We start from the raw sequence: 20853 nt of genomic DNA, 5'->3' as shown, positions 1-20853 counted from the left end.
ACAGACACCAGTGGGGCAGGAGGCCATAAAGTAAGCAAAGTAAAAAGTCTGGGGACTGCTGCACTAGAGCAACACTGAGTTGCAAAGGTGCAGCTAAGCCAAATATGTTACCAGGGTAAATTGCCAGATACAGATTCAGACTTAACTGATGCAGCTTGTCAACATGGAGGGGGTTATACCAGAGAGGCTGTGTGCCATAGAAGGGGTGCTGCCTACTTTTATAATCCTAGGTTCGCTCTTTGCTGTATGTTTTGTTTGTGATTCCTGATGACTCACTACAAATGTGTATTGGGGCCAGACTCCTGCCTGGGAAGGGAGACAAAGGAGAGGCAGGGCTGACTCAAGGCTGCAGGGTAGGGCCTGTGGGAAGAGTCAGTCTCATTTGGGCTAGGATGAGAGAAAGGGCTTAGAACATGAAAGGGGGGGGGAGAACATAAGAATGGCTGTACTGGGTCAGACCAAAGGTCCATCTACCCAAAGGTCCATCTACGACAGTGCCCGGCGCCAGGTGCCCCAGAGAGGGAGGACCAAAGACAATGATCAAATGATTTGTCTTGTGCTATCCATCTCCAGCCTCTGACAAACAGAGGCCAGGGACACCATTTCTATCCACTGGCTAATAGCCTTTTATGGACCTAACCTCCATGAAATTATCTAGTTTCTCGTTGAACTCTCTTATAGTCCTAGCCTTCACAGCCTCCTCTGGCAAGGAGTTCCACAGGTTGACTACGCGCTGTGTGAAGAAGAACTTTCTTTTATTAGTTTTAATCCTGCTACCCATTAATTTCATTTGGTGTCCATTAGTTCTTTAGAAACTCTCTTTATTTAACAAAACTGGGGGGGATTAACCTCTGGGGAGACTGGGAAAAGGAGATGGGAGAGGGGAAGAGAGAGGGTGGAAGAGGGGAGGGGGAAACCTGGGAGGAGGGAGCTGGAAGGGGGAAGCCAGGGGAAGAAGGAGGAGGGGAAGTATAAAACTATGGTACGCCATATCTTCAGTACAGTGTAGAGACGTGGTCTCCTCACCTCAAAAAAGATGTTTTGGCCTTGGAAAGGGTTCAGAAAAGGGCAACTAAAATGATGAGGGGTTTGAACAGGTCCCATATGAAGAGAGGCTAAAGAGACTGTGTCTTTTCAGCTTAGAAAAGAGAAGACTGAGGAGGGATATGATAGAGGTATATAAAAGCATGAGTGGTGTGGAGAGGGTGCATAAAGAAAAGTTCTTCATTAGTTCCCATAATAGAAGGACTAGAGGACACTAAATGAAATGAATGGGTAGCAGGCTTCAAACTAATAAGCGACAGTTCTTCACAAAGCAAATGGTCAACCTGTGGAACTCTTTGCCGCAGGAGGCTGTGAAGGCTAGAACTATAACAGAGTTTAAAGAGAAGTTAGATAAAGTCATGGAGGTTGGGTCCATCGAGTGCTGTTAGCTAGGGGGTAGGAATGGTGTCCCTGGTCTCTGTTTGTGGAAGGCTGGAGATGGATGGCACGAATCAAATGGTTTGGCCATTGTTTTCGGTCCATCCCCTCCAGGGTAGCTGGTGTTGGCCGCTGTCGGCAGACAGGCTACTGGGCTAGATGGACCTTTGGTCTGACCCATTACGGCCATTCTTATGTTCTAAGCTCAGGGCTCAGGGTCGGGGGTCTCACTGGACCACCTTGATTTTCATGCAAACCTGCTCCTGGGTTCGCATGTGGCCTTTGGTGGCCAGGCTGGCAGCTATCCTGCCCTAGATGGCCACTTTCCTGTGCCTAGTGTGGAGATTGTGGACGTTGGAGGCCTCCCCTCCAAACCAGGATGAAGTCCACGATCTCCGCACTAGACCAGGTGGGCGCCCGCCTCTTGCAGCCCCAGGCAAGCTCCTGGGAGCAGTCAGCCTGGTCTTAGGAAGAGGCAGAGGGCTGGGTGGTAGTGGGTGGCTGACTCATGCCATGCCAGGTGCAGGGTCTGCTGGCTGGGTGCTGGCAGGCTTGCACCTGGCACGGGCACTGTAGCCAGACTGTGGCCCTTTAAGGACTCCAGGGCCGGGAGGGGGGCAGAAGAGTTTCCCTGGGTTGGGCCAGAGTGGCCACCAGGGCAAGCTGGGAAGAGCTAGCCTCCAACTCGTTCAAATTAAGTGACTACACAGCCCTTAATTCGAACTAGGCGTTAGTCCTCATAGAATGAGGTTTACCTAGTTCGAATTAAGCGCTCCGCTAGTTCGAATTAAGTTCGAACTAGCGGTTTGTATGTGTAGCGCCTATGAAAGTTAATTCGAACTAACAGCTGTTAGTTCGAATTAACTTTTTAGTGTAGACATACCCTAATAGATTAGTAAAACAGGATTTCCCTTTACAGAAACCATTCTGACTTTTGTCCAACAAATTTCGTTCTTCTACGTGCCTGACAATTTTATTCTTTACTATTGTTTCTGGATCCGGGACGCCTTCTCCCCAAGATTAATAATGCTGTCTGCTCTTGGTACCTGTGCTAACAACGATCCTGTGCTATGCTGTGTCCATGTGAACCAATAAAACTTCTGTTCTACCTGCTGGCTGAGAGTCACATCTGGCTGCGAATGGGGGTGCAGGGTCAGGGACCCCCCAACACTTCATAACAGGCTGCCCTGGTACAAAAGACACCCGGTATACATAGACTCTAAAAGTTAAAATGGCTATACTGGTTTTTGTGTAATTTCTTTAGAAACTTTCCCTGCCATATTCCTTTCTCTTCCAACATAACATGTGGGTGTGTTTACATTTGTAAGTAAAAAATGCTTCCGATAACAAAGAAGAAAAATCTGGAAGATTTAGGGACAGGATCCAGAGGAGTAAAGTCTGTGACTGGTCACTCCCTAATCCATCTGCTCTGGATTATTTGTAGGCAAATATTAATTCCCTTTGTATAGAGTTTTCTATTTCTTAAAAAGGATTAAAGATACCTATAGTCTTCTGCTGACTAAATATGAGGTTGCTGATTTCCTCATCCATAAATGTTCAAAATTCAGACAAAGGAACATTTCAATTTACTCTGAAACATACTTATGAAAATGTGTAAGATTATTGTAAACACTAGGTATAATTTGTAGAAGTCATTCAAACACGATCTGTTTATCTGATAGGTGGGGAAGAGAGTAAGGCTGTCTCTACACTACAAAGAAAAGTTGGAAAAAAAGATAAGCAAATTGTGAAACACAATTTGCATATCTTTTTCCGCTTTTCTTCCGAAAGATGCTTTTCCGACAATTGGCGCATCTACATGGGGCCAAATGTCAGAAGAAAACCCTCTTTCGGAACATCCCTTCTTCCTTGTAAAACAAGGTTTACAGGGATGCTAACAAAATGCATCTGCTTTTCCAGAAAAAAATTCAGAAAAGCAGACCTGTTCCTTGGATGCGGCAGAGTTTTTCTGGGATACTTCCAGTATCCCGGAAAAGCTCTGCAGTCTAGACGTAGCCTAAGAGTACAGCATAAGCTTTTCTCAAAAAGCCCAGAAGTTAAGGGGCACAAGCTTTTAGCTGCATTGAGTATTTTCCCACGATTGATTAAATATTTTGAGAAAAGGAATATGTGATTGATTTAGTTATTGATTTTCAGAGTCTGCAAACTATGAAGGCACCAAAATGATGTTCTAGGAGCCTATTTTATTATATTGGATCAGGGAATGTCAAACTTCTATATTGTGAACAGCAGTTTAATAGGAGATTGTTCGTTGGGCATCTCTCCTCACTTTTCCATTATTTGATCAAAGTATTTAGGATGTTTACTGTTTCCTCTGCTTAAAAAAAAAAACCCCGAGGAGTCCAGTGGCACTTTAAAGACTAACAAATTTATTAGGGTATGAACTTTTGTGAGATACAACTCACTTCTTCAGATGCTTGAAAAGAAAAGAAATGAAAAGAAACGAAAAGAAACGAAAAGAAAAGAAAAGAAAAAAGAAAAAGATAAAGATATGACCCCACATAGCCCATTTTATATTTTTTGGTTTATGTCCTGTAAGTGGAACAATTCTTGATATACAGAGGAAAATCTGGGAAAGGCAATCACCAGCCTCTCTCATGCCAGGCTCACTACACCAAATCTAAGACAATTATTTAGGCTTCTTAATCATATTTAAGAATAGAGAAGATTGCAGCAAATTGACATGAACCAGTTTATTTGCATCACCATAGTAGCTGATCATCATCACAAAGAGAAGCCAGCACTCTAGGCTACATCTACACTATGGGTTTTTTGCACTCTCATTTGCATATCTTCTTGCCTGTAAACCTCATTTTTTGAGGAATAAGGGCTCTTGTGCAAAAGGGTTTTTTTTTTCCCGACACAGGGCCTTTTATTGCAAAAACCTTTTCCGCAAAAAGGATTGGAAGAAGATACGCAAATGAAAGTGAGAGATATGCAAATGAGGGCTTCATTTACATTTCCTCTTCCACAAAAGTCTGCAGTGTAGACATAGCCTCTATGACCAGCCAGACCAGCAAGTTCTCCACTGTCCACAGTTTGGTAAATGGAGATCAAAGCCACAAGTACTTCTTAGAATTTGAGATGTCTGAGGCAGAACTATCCAAGGTCGGTGGGTGGAATTAGCTTCTCACCCTCTGCTGATGGTCTTGGAGGCTGTCAGAAATCCACTTAATCTCTGGAGGAAAAAATGTGATATGTACCTGAAGCTAAAACAGATACTTGTGAAATCCCTCAATTAGAGGTGTTGTCTCTCTGCTTTCACACCACCCTCCAACTAGTAGATGTATTGAAATTTGAAGACCTTGGTCTGTCAAAATAAACTCCCCTCACCACAAAGCTGCCTTCTTGGCTGCTACAAAGATGCAGAGAAGGAATGGCACTACTTTATATCTCACCCAGCCTTGTTTTCCATCCTAATGAGTATCTCCAGAGCCTGACAATGCTGCTACCAGTCTTTTCATGCAGCAGCAATGAGAAAGCAGCTTGATTCATCTCAGTTTCAATTCTCCTCAGATTCTGAATACCAGTTGTGAAAACTGAAAAGACTGGTCACAAATCTCATTCTGGGACAGCCTTGGCAAGTTTCTAAGCATCAGTGTGAGTTGAGGCAGTCAGGGTACGTCTACACTACCACCCTAGTTCGAACTAGGGTGGTAATGTAGGCAACCGGAGTTGCAAATGAATCCCGGGATTTGAATTTCCCAGGCTTCATTTGCTTAAAGCCGGGCGCCGCCATTTTTAAATGTCCGCTAGTGCGGACTCCGTGCCACGCGGCTACACGTGGCATGGACTAGGTAGTTCGGACTAGGAAGCCTAGTCCGAACTACCTAGTCCGTGCCGCGTGTAGCCGCGCGGCACGGAGTCCGCACTAGCGGACATTTAAAAATGGCGGCACCCGGCTTTATGCAAATGAAGCCCGGGAAATTCAAATCCCGGGCTTCATTTGCAACTCCGGTTGCCTACATTACCACCCTAGTTCAAACTAGGGTGGTAGTGTAGACATACCCTCAGTCTGCACAGTTAGGGAAGCTGCACTACATCAGTTTATGCTGGATTTGTGTTTGCAGTGTTTTCTTTGTAACCACAAGGGCTGAAAGTTTAATGTATATAAAAGCAGATTCTGATTAAATTGCCATTAACTTCACACTCACTCCCTAGGCTGGATTGGTCAAGCTCCCAGCATAGCCTTCTGCTTCTACTATGTCGCCAACCTTTCCCACCCTCTACGCCAAACAATCTGTGAAGATAATTTAGTATGCGTATGTATAAATTAAATTATATGAAAGAATAGAATAAGGTGAAATCAAAATTCTGTAACTAAGTTATATAAACACACAACGTTTAATCTGAAGCAGACTCTTTAATCAGTTACTACACACTAGATCATGGGTTCTCAAGCTAGAGAATCACAATCAAGTCTCAGGGGTTGGAACCAGCTTCCCTATTCAATAACTGTAGAGAAGTGTGTGTGTGTGGGGAGGGGGGGGGGTATCCCAAAACTTTTTTCTGCTATAACATTGGGTCATAGTATGGAAAAGTTTGAAAACTACTTCACTAGATCTGTGCTGCAGATGCTTGATTAAGAAAAACTACTACCTCTCCTTTTCAAGGAAATCCATTAAATCCACAAAAATGTAGGGAGATTTCTCTTGTAATCAATGTTATAAAAAAGCAGAGCCCCATATTTATATGCTGGTGACTATAGAAAATTAAAAGACCTTTTCTTATGGTCTTTTAATATATGAGATGGGACAGTTACACATATTTTTTCTCCCTTTTTTCTCAAACTGGAATTTATTTAACCTTTGATCCAGGCATCTGGAGCATAGTAAAATCATAATGTTTGAGCTATGGCATTATAACCTTATTCGTATATTAATAAGATGCAATTTAAATGCTAGATCTTATTCCAGATATTATACACAACAATTGAAATAGTCTTTTAAAAGAAACAAAGAATATAACATTTTCCTAAGTCATTTCCAAACTAGGTAAATTCAGATATTACAAGAATGCAACAGCTCCCAATCTCCATCCTTTTATTCTATGTGAGGAATTAGTTGTGAAGTATGTTTTGCCAGCAGACTGACAGCCTTTGTGGGCCCTGGGCAAGCTGGGAGTGGAAGTGGCTCTACTGTACCTGGAAGGGACAGGGACTCAGATGGAAGGGGCAGGCCTGTGGGCAGCCAGCCCTCCACCTTACCAAGAGTGCAGCGAACCTCCTCCCAGCCCTCAAAAATGCACAGAGCATATGGCATAGCACTTCTGCATCGATGTAAAGGGCAGGGGCTCTGGCCTCTGCCAGTGCTGCAGAGGAGCTGACCAGAAGTCCTGGACCCTTTTCAATTGCCAGGCCTGGGGCAACCTCCCTCTTTGCCTCTCCCTCCCATGTCATTGGTCCTGCCCATGCCGCCTAATAGATGCTGTGCATTTGCATACTTACAACAATAAAATGTGTCATCAGGGCTTAGTGCACAAGAAATATTTCAGAAAGACTGGTATTCTTACAAAATGTGGGATTGTCAAAAAATATGAGAAATGGAAAACTGGGAATGCAAGAGGAATGGCCTTGATGCTAACATGCAATATTAACACAGCCAACAACCCACCAGATGAGTGGTCTTTGCCTTGTCAAATTAAGAAGTACAATACCTACATAGAATCAAGAGGAAACTGAAAGGCAGTATAGGAAATTGAAAAGGAGAGCAGATGCACGGTTGTAGGAGGAAAGCTTTCACTAAATGTTGTGTGTTGTATCATTTCCCCCACACCCTGTGTCTATCTTATTTCTGTGTTCAGTAAGCTCTTCCATCATGGATGACCAACTACACTATTTGTACAGTGCCTAGCACAATCATTCCCTAGCACTTTAGGCACAAATATAAAAAGCATAATTAATAATAAATAGGGCTGCCAAGTGATTAAAAATTTTGATTAATTGCACTATTACAAAATTTAATCACAATTAATTGCGTGCACTGCCCCTTTGAAACGCTGTGGTGGCATTTCAAAGGGGCAGCACCGCAGGAGCGCAGGATCAGCTGGATTCCCCAGCTGACCCCGGGCTCCGTGCAGTGCTGCCCCTTTGAAGCGCCGGTCTGACACTTCAAAGGGGCAGCCCAACGTGGAGCCGGGGATCAGCTGGGTGCTCCAGCTGATCCCTGGCTCCATGTTGGGCTGCCCCTTTGAAGTGCTACTCAGGTGCTTCAAAGGGGCAACACATTAGGAACTGGGGATCAGCTAGGATGCCCAACCGATCCTGGGATCTGCATTATGCTGCCCTTTGAAGCGCTATTTGCGGCACTTCAAAGGGCAGCATAACGCAGATCCCAGGATAGGTTGGGCATTCCAGCTGATCCCCAGTTCCTAATGTGCTGCCCCTTTGAAGCACTGGAGCAGCACTTCAAAGGGGCAGCCCAACGTGGAGCCAGGGATCCGCTGGAGCACCCAGCAGATCCCCGGCTCCACGTTGGGCTGCCCCTTTGAAGTGTCAGACCGGCGCTTCAAAGGGGCAGCACTGCACGGAGCCCGGGGTCATCTGGGGACTCCAGCTGATCCCAGGCTCCTAATGCTCAGCACTTTAAAGGAGCAGCACAGCACTAACACCTTCCCTGCATTAATCACAGGCATTAACGCACATCAATTGACAGCCCTAATAATAAACTTTCTACAACATAGGTATTGTGGCAGATTGACTCATCGCCACATTACTACAAATAGTATTGTGCCTTGTCTATACAACTTCATGACTAATAAGGTGAATTTGGTTTACACCAAAGTGCATCAAAAGAAGCAGAATATAACTGATAGACATCCAAATAAAACAGGAAATCTGCTGGAAAAAGCTGGTGTTCCAAGTTAGAGTGAGAGTAAGAGACTGATTGTAATAAAGATAGTTTCACTGAGATCAGCGGACTTTGGGTTACACTTTCAGGCTGCATCTCCATGGCAGCTAGGATCAACACTCCAGAGATCAATGTATTGGAGGTCAATTTAGCAGGTCTACTGAAGACCTGACAAATCAACAGCAGATCATTCTCCAGTCGATCCCAATCACTCTCCAGACTCTGTCTTGGTTGAGAAGAATAAGTAAGTCAATGGGAAAATGTCTTCCATCAACTCAGTGTGATATAGACATGGCAGTAAATCAACCTAAGATATGTCAACTCCAGCTATGTTATTTACATATCTGGAATTGTATACCTTAGGTCGATTTACTGCAGTAGTGTAGACATACCCTAAGAGTGCTCTTGAGATGGTGACAGAGATATGAATATTTTACTTCTGATTTCACTCTACAAGGGCATGTCTATACTACAAAATTAAATTGACTTAATTTAAGTCGACATCCAGCTGCCACAGTAATTAAGTCAGTGGTGCATGTCCTTAGCACACTCAATGTGTCAGGAGAGTGCATCCTCACTAGCAGCACTTACCTTGATGCACAAAGCACTGTACTCTGGGTAGCTATCCTATAGTGCTACTAGTCACAGGGGGTGGGGAAAAGACTTGAAATGCCTCATGAAACCAAAATATTGTTCCCGGGGGAATAGGAACACAGCTTTGGCCTCCTTCGATGCCATTTCTTCCTTTCCTTCCTACAATGATATCAATGGCAAACAAGTCATACTTTCTTATGCCTTTTTTCAAAAGCTTGGCTTAACCACACACATGCCATATCCTGAGAAGCATGGATCCACTCGGCTGTGCACTGTTGCTATGAGAATTACATACAACTCATACCTTGCCCTGTAGTATTTTCCAAGCAGAGACAGGAGCTGTTGCACAGAACATTGCAATGTCGTTCAAGCAGCACTGCTGTAAGCCACAGAATGAAACAGTTCCCAACTACTGATAGAAGTTGCACAGCTGCTGAACACAGTGAAGTTCTGTTTCTCATCCCAGGAGACAAGCACTGACTGGTGGGAGCACATTATAATGCAGATGACAAGAAGTGGCTACAGAATTTTCAAATGAAGATCATTTTCCAGGAACTTTGTACAGAGTTTTCCCCAGCTGTGAAGCAAAGCAGCCCTAAAATGAGACTTCTTCTGACAATGAAAAAGCGAGTATTGATCCTTCTGTGGAAGCTTTCAACACTAAACTGCTACTAGTCAGTGGGGAATCAATTAGGAGCTGGTCAATCCACCATGAGACCTGTTGTGATCCAAGTGCGCAGGACTATTAATCAACTTCTGCTGAGAAGGACAGTGACTCTGAGAAATGTGCAGGACATGGTGGATGGTTTTGCTGTGAGAGGTTCCCTAACTACAGTGGGGCAATAAATGGCATGCATATCCGTAGCTTAGCACCAGGCCACCTTGCTAAAGAATCTATAAACCACGAAGGATACTTTTCAATGGTGTTGCTTGCTGGTTGATAATGGGGGGCATTTCACCAACATGGGATGGTCAGGAAAGGTGCATGACATTCGCTATTAGAAACACAGCTCTGTTCAGAAAGGCTGTAATCAGCAGCTTTCATTCCAGATCACAAAATAACCATTGACAATGTTGAAATGCCAGTAGTGATCCTGGGAAATCCAGGCTACCTCTTGCTCCCAAAGCCTATGAAGCCATATACTGGGTACCTGAAGACTAGTAAAGAGCAGTTCAGCAATAAGCTGAGTAAGTGCAGAATGGTGATGGAATGGGTCTTTGGACATTTAAAGTATAGTAGGTATGGTTTGCTTTCTAGGTAGGACCTCATTGAGAACAATATATCCATTGTTATCACTGCATGCTGTGTGCATCATAATATCTGTAAGACAAAGGGAGAGAAGCTTCTGCAGTGGTGGGGTTTGAAACCACATAGGCACATAAGCTAATTTTGAGCAGCAAGAGCCTAGCAAGGAGCTCTATGTTGCTGGGAGGTGTTGAAAACCCACTTTACTAATGAGTCACGGTAATGTGCACTGCTTATCAGTGTAATACCTTCTGTGTAATATCCTCCATTAAATTGGTTTCCCTCCCTTCCTTTCCCCCCCCCCAAAAACCAACCCTCATGACTGGAAGAGCATTTCATTCTAGAAACATTTATACTTTTATTGCATAAATATAAAAAACTGAAGGTCTAGAAAAAGAATTTAACATTGGGCAGACAGTGTGATAACATCGGGAGTGAAGAAACCAAGTCAACTTGCCTGTGAAAGCACAGCGATCCTGTTTATTAAATGTATTTGAATGAATGGCTGCTTTTTGGTCTTAGTACTGTCTCCCTGTGTTGAGTGGAAACGTTACTGAACTTCCCCACCACCACGTCCTGGAACATCTAAGGCAGGGGTGGGGAACAGCAGCCCAGGGGCCAGACACAGCCCCCAACTTGCCTGGAACCAGTCCCCAAGGCTCAGGGGACCCCCCAGCATTGAGGAGACCATGCTGGCACTTCAGTCCACCTGCTGCTCCACCACAGGGCTGAAGCACACAAAATATACTAGGCTTGGTCCTCCTAGGCTCTGGTGTGTGAGGAGAATGTGGGGAATGTCTTTCTCCTCAGTCAAGGGCTACATCAATGAGGAGGGATTTTTTGTTTTGTTTTGTTTTTTGTGGGGGGAAGGGAGGGTTGTGCTTCTCACTTGTGTGTGGCTCCCGACTGATTTTTCTGTGGGTCAAAAAAGGTTCCCCACAGGCAGTTCCAAAAGGACTGCAAAAGGACTCTAGCCTCAAACTGTTTTTCAACAAGATGCCTCAACATGTCTGATTGGTTCTTCATAAAACACACCAACTCATCCTGAGAGGCACACTCATGCTCCTGGGATGCTCTCCAGGTCCAGGTTCAGTTTTTCAGACAATGGAATCCTCTAGGCATGTAGCTCCATGTCAGCTGTCCCAGAAGCATTATCTCACTGAACATATCATCACACTTTCTCTTTTTTTCTTTTTGTCTTCTAAGCTGTGAAAGTCTTTCCTCTGGTGTGGAGGAGGTGCTTGAAGCCAAGCTCACCTGAGGAGCAGATTTTGCCCACAAAAGCTCATGATACTATATATATATATATATTTGTTAGTCTCTAAGGTGCTGTAGGACTACTTGTTGTTTTTAAAACTTTCCACTGTAAGGGATGCAAAGTACATGGCAATCATTATCAGTTATACCCTGAATTTAGTGCAAGGCTGCTTTTTTTTAAAAAAAACTCCCTTATTACCCTCTGGTGCAAGTCAGAGCATAAATCAGAATCCTTAGCTAGCCAATAAACCGGTTGGCTGTCCCAGCCAAAGTGAGCATGGCCCAATGGCATGGACAATGGACTTTGAGCTGCAAATTAAGGGAAACCCATGTCAAGAGCACAGGAAGACAGATAAATAATGTCCACTCCCTGCAAGCAACATGGACATTGCTTTGAGACCAGGAAGAAGGGTTAAGCTTTGCAAATTGTGATCTTTGTCCTAGGCAGCTAGGGGTGGGGATGGGGGAACTTGTGACCACAAAAGAACACAGGAAGCTCACACCATCTTCCCTTGTCACTGCTGGTAATAGTCACCCTGGACTTCCTGAATCTGAGGTCAACACCCATCTCTGCCAACCAAATCACCAGCATGTTAGGGAAAGCATGGCTGAGGGACCTGGAAGTCACCACTGGGGATGAATCACATGCTCTATTGTTCGCAGTATGAGCATTTGTAAAGAAAGCTTCCACTGTTTCCCCATGTAACCTAATGTGACATTAGTCTCCTGAGGGTAACAGAAGCAGCAAGGGAATAGATACTGCAAGCATCTAGGTACAGACCTGGTCCTTATACTGCTATGCTGGGTACCACAATGATACTAGCAGACTTAACACTGGAGCGGCATTGGAAAGTGTCCCACTGTGGTGGAAGAAATAAGGCAGCCCTCTCTAGAATCCTTCTGGAAAGGATTGCATAGTGCCTCCACAGACATTTTCTAGAGATCTCCAAGAAGGATTCTCAAGCCATCCCTGTGCACAGAAACAGTCTTCTCCAGGGAGCATACTCTGTGTTGCTGGAGCAGCCATTGGGAAGCAAATTACCACTGCACTTTACTTTTTCTTCAGATTAAACGTAAAAAATCAGAACATGTAACCTCTTCGGTTTGTTTGGAATTGCATACTCAACAGAAGTGCTTTCCTCAGCACCATGCTCAGCCACCATGATGTTCTGTAACCAGCTGAGCTCTGGGGTTAAATATAGTTCCTGGCTCTCAGGGAGAATGGATCCACTTCTCACCTGCCTCCCATTCTCCTCTTCCTCTTCCTTGCCCAGAATATTCTCCTCATTGTTGACTGAGGAGGCCTGGCACTCAGACTCCTGGGAGGTACCCATGCTGTGTTTGCAGGCAGTGGTAGCATCACCACGAAGAATTGCATGCCACTCATTGTAGAAGCAGCATGTCTATGGTGCAGCACCAAAGTGACTATTCACACCCCTTGTCTTCTGAAATCCCCGCTAAAGTTCTTTGATTTGCATGTAGCATTGTTGCATGTCCCTACCTATTCCATCTCCCCGATGCCCTACACAATCTTTTCATAGATGTCTACCTTGCTTCAGTTGGATCAGGGCTATGCCTGCACAGACTGTTCTCCTCAAAGACCAATAAGATCCACCACATCCTGTGTACTCCAGGCTGGAGCTCATTTGAAGCACTGAGTCACAATGATCACTTGGGCTAGTGAGTTCTACATGCTGGCCAAACAGGAAATAGGGCTTTAAGAAGGGAAGGGCTATTTCCTCTGCACATCGTTTCTGTACAGTAGAACTGAAAACACTCTCCAGAGTGGTCAGAGTGAAGCATTATGGGACACCTTCTGGAGGCCAATTCAGTTGACTTACACTATGCTGCATCTATACTGGCTCTCTGTCAACCCATCAACGTTGAATTATACACTACACCTCTTATAGAGGTAGACAAATTAAGTCAGTGTTACTGGTGAGCTACGTCACTGGGTAGCATAGACACCTACATTATTAGGTCAACATAAGGCAGCTTCCATCATAACTGCTCAACCCCAAGAGGCATTACCAAGATTCTGGCTGCAACAAGTAAGGCACAGGAGGCAAGCTGGTGACCATTAAGGGAGATAGGGACCTGAATGCAACATAGGCACTATAAAACCAGTATGAAAGCAAACACTATAAAACCAGTATGAAAGCAAAATAAGTAAGTATCCAAAAGAATGCAAAATTCAATTATGCCTTACAAAACAAGAAAAGGATACAAATTAACCATAGCAAATAATGTTTTAGTGCTGAAGCAGTAAACAATTATGTGTAGAGTAATGACAGTTACTTACACATTTATTTTTAATTCCTCCTCTTGCACTAATAGAAATCTCTTGATTTTTGAGGAATGTAAAGAGTAAATGTCTGATGTGACCTGTTTATTTTATTCTGTTTAACAGACTAACAATATGAAAACAATGCCTGCTAGGAAAAAAGAATGTAAACCTCAAGTTTTTCATCAGTTTTATTGCACTATGTTACATAATTTGGTCTGGAATGGGAAAGGGGAGAAGGAGGAAGGAAAACATGTGATCAGCCTTCTCCAGTATTTACTATACTCTCCTGGAATAGGCTAACTACAAACCCCACTTCCTATACACATAAATGCTTTTATTTAAAAAAATAATTAATATGATAGATATGCTTACTATTCCAAACTGGATGCAACTGATTCCTACTGCGTAGGAGAAATGATCGATGCCAAGAATTTTATTTCATTAAGAAAACAATGTTATGGAGCATCTGAGATCACATAACATACAAATAGAATGCCAGAAAAGTTCTAACTGCCAGTACCCCACAGTGAATGCCTGATTATTTGCAGATGGGAAAAGAAAAAATTATAAAATTACAGGAATTTTGAATCCTGAACTAAGACATTTATTCAGTCTGTATTGCATGGTAAATGTCATAATTTCAAATATATTTACACATTTTGCCTTCAACTTTATCATCAGCCACTTTTCTTTCTTTAAGTTTGTAGACTGAAATGATATTGCATTCTCCTCAGTCCAAAATAAAAGCCTAAGGTAATAGCACTAAACTGGTCCAATAAGTCAACTGTCAATACCAATGTTATTTCATTGAGCAAGCAAATGTCCATCAAGAAACTAATTTAAATCAATCTTCTTTGGGAAAGCCAGTTGTCCAACAAGTACAACAATTGGTCTAAGATCAATCAGTGAACACAAGATCAATTAAAACCAGCTTAAGTTTTTGTAGGGGGACAATTCACGCAACTCAAGTTAGATCTCTATTCATTTCTATACTCCCACAATGCAATCCTTAAGCTGTGTTGTAAAGCAGAAATACTACTATCACCCTTCACTGTCTAGCCAGCACTCTAAGTAGTTCCACATTTAATTAAAGACACAGTATACCCTTTGTTAACACAGATAGTCAGTCTGGTCACTTTAAAGGACTGCAGCAGTTTTAGTCACCCATACAAAAATTTAATTCTACAAACCATCTGTTGGAAAAACATCAGAACTAAATCATTTTACAATGTAATTTTGACCCTCTCAGAAGTTTACATTGGCCTGAAAGTATAAGCCTCTTCTACTTTGTGGTTTTATTAGGACTTATATTTGCTAAGCAGTGGAGATGTTAACAGGTTACTAATAACCTTTTGGTTACAATGTCTTATGAAATGTAAGGAATAGTAGCTGAATTTCCAGATTTTCTGTTGTTCATAACAGTGGGAGGAAGAAGAGTGGAAAACAGGGAAAATTAATATAACTACTTAAGTTTAGATAGATACCTATAGTTGTTATGGATGAAGCCCAGAACCAGAAAAACAGCTGTGAAATGTATAGAGAAGATGCAGTAACACTTTTGTCCACATGGGTGCTGTAATGACATATTCCACAACATCAATTACTAATCTCTAGCAATTCCAGTTTTTGAAAGCCTCCAGGTTTTGGAAACGAAACAAATTAGGACTTTATGCTAATTCTCTAAAATGCATTCATAATACAAAATCATCTCTCTGTGTGTCTTTAATGTGTATTTCAACAAACTCACTATTTAAATAGCAAGAATTTCTCAGATCGATTTCTAAAAATGAACGTCTGCCTAAATCAATGATCAATCCCCTGACATTATAAAGTATCCAAAACATTTCTTGGGACAATACAATAAAGAAACAAAACTCTAAACTGGATGTAATGCCTCCCAGCCTAAACCAGTTTGTACTTAACAAAACCATATTTTAGTCCCTGAAATTACATTTAGATTTTCTTTTCAACTTGATATAAACCAGTCACCTCTAACAGTATAGTGTAAAAACCTTTCACTGGTTTAAAAATCATTTAAAGGGGAAATGACAAAGTAGTCTACTTCCAGTGGTAAATACAAGCTCATTAGTCGTTGTAGATATATGCAAGCTAATAACTTCTGACGGGTAGAATAATTTGCCATGTGCAACTAATCATCATAGGCATAAATCCAGATCCCTTCTGTAAAACAAGAGGTCGGGCGTGCTTGGGACGGAGAGCTGCTGCATCCGCTTGACAAAGGGCATGGACTCAGTCCGGGAGCACCCAGGCTAAAGTGAGACCAGTTTAACAGAGCCGGAGGCAGGACCATTGCTCCACAGAGCCCGTTACAAACAGATCGCCTCCCGGGCTGGGCGAGGCGTTCCTAGCAGGGGACCTAGTCGCCGGGAATCCCCAGCGCTGTCATGACTGTCACCTGGGACAAAGGGGAGGGGGTGTCTCCGGCTGCGCGAGGCGCTGCACGACTCGCGGACGATACCTAAGTGGGCGCTTTCAGTCCCGAGGAGAGAGGGCTGGCTCGCTTCGCACACGCGGGTACCACAGCAGCGGGGAGCGGGCGCTGCAATACGACCGTGCAGGTGACTCTAGTCTAGCGAACCTGCGGCTTCTGCCTTCCCGGCCGCTCTGTCCCCTTGCACGCCCAATGCCGTGTCCCGGGCCCCAGTCCCGTTGGTGCTTGGGGTGGGCAGTGGCCCCTCACGCGCCATGCGCCCCTTTACTGACGGGCTCCCCTATTCCAAACCGAGCCTTGCAGCTCACAGCACCGCCCCCCCCCCCCACCCCGCAGGGTCAACGCCTGGTGCAGCGGCTCTGACAAATGCGCCCCCTTCCCAAAGGCAGCTGCTCCCGGCGGACAACCGCTTCCACTGCCTGGGGCCACCCAGCCCGCGGGCGCTCTGAGTGTCTCGAGCAGTTCCGGACCTGGTGGGGGAACGGCGGCTCTGGCGATGGGACTTTCATCCACCTGCCGGGCAGCTGAGGGGGGGGGGGGGGGTTGCACGTCCCGGGCCGGCTCGGGGGAGCGGGGAGGACGCGGCCGCCGCACTTGCTGCTCCGCACTAAGTCACTCTAGGAGGCTGCGACGGCTGGGCGCCAGGAGCGCCCCCTTCCTCCGCCCCGAGGGGCAGCCGCCGCGGGCCGCACGGGTCCAGGCTACTGACCTCTCTTGCTGCGTCTCCAGCGGCCGGCCTGGCAGTGGCTGTAATCCATGCAGTTGAGGACGAGCAAGGCAAAGGAGACGAGGCGAAACCGCATCCTGGGCGGCGAGGAGGGGCAGCTTCTCCCAGCGCCGCAGAGGGGGCAAATCAGCCGGCTGGCGGGGCCGGGAGCGGAGGTGCCAGGCTGAGCGCGGGGGGGCAGCGGCGGTCGCGTCCGGCTGCGGAGTCACCACCCGCCTGCCGCTCCCCTGGCCAGGCGCTGCGAAGTGGCAGCCGCTCCCTGCATCGCCTTTGATCTGCGGACACGGAGCGGGAGGGGTGGTTATGTGGGTGGGGGGCGGGGGTTAGTCCCACCCCACCCCCCCCCGCCGGCTGCACCGAGGCCACGGGGATGGAAAAGCGAGGCGGGAGGGGCGACCCGCCAAGAGCCGCCGCTTTGCCCGAGGGGGCTGCGCCCGGCCGGGCTCTTTTGTCTGTCCCGCCGGGGGGCCGGGGACTCGGGCTAGTAGGGGGCAGGCGCTGGGGCACGGCCCCTACCTTCAGCGAGGGGCAAGCAGTGGGGCGACCCCAGCCATCCTGCGGCCCCGGCTCCCCGCGAGCAACACGTGGGCAGGCGAAGTTTGGAGACCGCTCCGCGGAGGGGAGCGGAGGTTCCGCGGGAGGCGGCTCCGCGGGGCTGCCTGGCCGGGAGATGGGCCGGCGGCTTCTGCACCGTGCCCCTCGCCCGCCCTGTGCTGGGGAGCAACCAGGGGAGCTGCAGCCCCGTGAGTCCCGACTGCGCTAAGCTGCGCTGTGCCTCGCCTCGCCGCCCGGCCCTTTTATCCCCGCGCGGCGACTGGGACTGGCCCTCGCCCTCAGCAGCCGGGGCTGCGCGGGGCTTGCCCGAGGGCTGCGCCGGGGCTGGCGAGCAGTAAGTAGGTGGTGCTGTGGTCCACAGCATCTCGGAGCGGCTCCGCGCCCCGTCCGCCAGGTCCTAGCGCCGCGGGAAGCCCTGGTGCCTCCGGGTCCTAAAGCCCTTTGCGAGGCAGCCTCCCTCCCCCGGCTTTGCACGACTAAGTCCTCGGCCTAGCCAGGGCCTCCTCTTCTCTGCAGGGTCCTACCGCAGGAGCCAGCTCTCCTCTCCAAGGCTATTCCCCCAAGGCTGGTAGCTCCTATCCTGCCTGCTGCTTGGGGCTGTGGGCAGAAGCTGGCGGCATTTAATGGCCTCAAGAATCTCAGCTTTGTCTCTCTTTTCTGGCCTTGTCAACTTCTGCCAGGCACAGCACAAAGAATTCCCAATTTCTCTGCCTATAGCCTGTTAGAACCTCTCCTCCACTCCTCCCTCTGGGGCTGCTAAGGCCTGGGGCTCTTGCTAGGGTAGGATTCAAAGTCCTTAAGTCAGTGACAATTCTCTTTTTGGTGTCCCTGCACTTTGTATAATGCTTCAAGTTTCTATCCAGTCCTGGAGCTTCTCCTCCAGCTCCTGCTCCTAAATCCTTAAACCCAGAATATCTCCTAGTCTACAATGGCCTCGAGCCAGCTTCATCTGCTGGCCATTTTCCCCGGCCTCAAATCCTTGTTCATCTCTTTCTCTCCCTTCCTTCAGTATAAAAAACAAAAAAAAAACCAACTAGGTTTATCTTATTTGTCTTTTGGTCCTTGCTTCCTACAAACTGCTTACATGGGGAAGCTCTCCAGGGGCAAATTAAATATCACTTGGCATCCCAAGGGTATTATAGAAACAATCTCTCACTGAGTCAAAATTTTGAGTAAATTAGGCCCTGATTCTGCAAGTTTGTTTTGTGGTGGCAGTCTTCCATGCCTGAAGGAAGCTTCACTGAGTTCAGCTGCTGAGCCTGGTACAGAGGCTGATCTGTGTGGAACACCTTGCAAGATCAGAATAATGTAAGGATTTGAGAGACCTCAATCTTAATCAGCTGGAATATTGTGCTTGTACAGTTGTGAACCAATTCATTATTTACCTGTTTTATTTCTTATGTTTTTATGACACCTGAGCTTCCTTCCTTCAAAATGCACCCTTATGTGTAGTATGACAACTGAAACTTTCCTTCTACACACTCTGTAGAGAAGCCAAAATGCTGCTGTTTTTGCAATATAAAGCAATCAAACCTTTGCATGGTTTAGGGAGCTCCACAGAGCATGATCTTGAAAATATCCTAACTTCACTACACAGAAGATACACTTCTTATAATGAATTATACCAATATATTTATAATCAAAGATTCCTTTACTATGGTACATTCATATAACAGGGAGACTCAGCTCTCTGTGCTGAAGTCTTAATACCTTCTCAGTATGATATACAAACCTTTACTGACTTACATTGCGGTGAAGGAGACAGACCTTTAATCTCAGTGCAAGCAGGTGGTTTAGAGAGAATGATGTGTTTCCTCATTCTATGAAATATTGAAAGGCTTTCCTTCTAAACTTTAAACATGAATATATATGTATATAAACCATCTTCCAAAATCTTCCTTGGCAATCATCCTCTGCCTCCTCCTCCAAAGTCGTCATTCCCCAAAGCCCACCTGTTTCATGCATTCCTCAAAACATAATCTCTTCCCTGTCATAACCTCTTAGTTGCAATATTATGTCTGAATTGTTATGCTGTGTACTTTCTGATTGTCTGAATTACAGCCTGAACTTCTAAACACTTCTCTGCTGCATAAAAGTCATTTTGTCCAATAGTAAGTATCAATGATTCTTCTCAAGGTAACAGGGGCTAGGGATCTTCACACTGATGCAAAAGCCTCTCACGTCAGACCCTATGTTCTGCAGTGTTTGCAGTATATTGGAGTTAGTCTATATTATAAATCTTTGAGGCAGGTACCTTGGCATTTGTGTATTTATAGAATCCCTATATATTTAGACCAGTCTGTATACACTAAATAATAATAAAAGTACACAGTCTCCTAGTTAGATAGAGGAGACTGCCCCTTATACAATACCAAATACTTTTGGGTATGTCTACACTACAGCGCTATTTCGAACTAACTTAGTTCGAATTAGTTAATTCGAACTAAGCTAATTCGAACTAACGCATCCAGACTAAAAAACTGGTTTGAATTAGCGTTTTGCTAATTCGAACTAGCATGTCCACACAGAGTGGACCCTGAACCGGGGTTAAGGATGGCCGGAAGCAGTGCCGGCAGGGCATCAGATGAGGACTTAGAGCGTGGAGCTGCAGTCTCAGGCTAGCCGAGGGCTGTGGTTAAAGGGACCTGATCCCCACCCCGGACAGACAATTCTCAAGGGTCCCCCCTTGCAAAGCAGTCCTGGCTTGGATTGCCCGGAGTACCCACACTGGGCACATCACACCACTCAGCCATCAGCCCGGCTGCACTTGCCGCAGGCTGCCATCTGGGGAGAGGGGGCAATTGGGGGGCTGCAGGAAAGCTTCCACCCCCAGAAGCCCGCAGAGCCAGCCCAGTCCTCCCCATCGGGGGCTCGTACCCCATTCTTCCCTCACCTCCTTCCACTTACCCTTCCCTAGCCCCCCCTCCTGATGTACAAAATAAAGGACAATTGTGTTCAAAAATAGAATCTCTCTTTATTGAACAAAACTGGCGGAGACTGGGAAAAGGAGGTGGGAGAGGGGAAGAGAGAGGGTGGGAGAGGGGAGGGCAACTACAATGATGAGGGGTTTGGAACAGGTCCCATATGAAGAGAGGCTAAACAGACTGGGGGTATGTCTACACTACCCCGCTAGTTCGAACTAGCGGGGTAATGTATGCATACCGCACTTGCTAATGAAGCCCGGGATTTGAATTTCCCGGGCTTCATTAGCATAAGCGGGGAGCCGCCATTTTTAAATCCCCGCTGCTTCGAACCCCGTGTAGCGCGGCTACACGGGGCTCGAACTAGGTAGTTCGGACTAGGGTGCCTATTCCGAACTACCGGTACACCTCGTTTCACGAGGAGTACCGGTAGTTCGGAATAGGACCCTAGTCCGAACTACCTAGTTCGAGCCCCGTGTAGCCGCGCTACACGGGGTTCGAAGCAGCGGGGATTTAAAAATGG

General features: G+C 46.0%; 1 protein-coding gene across 3 annotated transcripts in view; it reads right to left on the bottom strand.

Annotated features, from left to right (window-relative positions):
- The window catches only part of RSPO2 (R-spondin 2), a 177665-nt gene extending 159999 nt beyond the window's left edge, over nt 1-17666 (bottom strand). For all 3 annotated transcript variants that reach the window (XM_075920218.1, XM_075920219.1, XM_075920220.1), the window contains exons 1-2: nt 17371-17666; nt 16837-17129 (exon numbers count right to left, since the gene is read on the bottom strand). In XM_075920218.1, the coding sequence (XP_075776333.1) occupies nt 16837-16930 (94 nt within the window). In that variant the 5' untranslated portion in view covers nt 16931-17129; nt 17371-17666. The remainder of the gene's footprint in view (nt 1-16836; nt 17130-17370) is intronic.
- Between the last annotated feature and the right edge of the window lie 3187 nt (nt 17667-20853).

Source organism: Pelodiscus sinensis, chromosome 2 (genome assembly GCF_049634645.1).
Source record: "Pelodiscus sinensis isolate JC-2024 chromosome 2, ASM4963464v1, whole genome shotgun sequence".
Taxonomy (NCBI): Eukaryota; Metazoa; Chordata; order Testudines; family Trionychidae; genus Pelodiscus; species Pelodiscus sinensis.
This window is presented reverse-complemented; position numbering and strand designations above follow the sequence as displayed.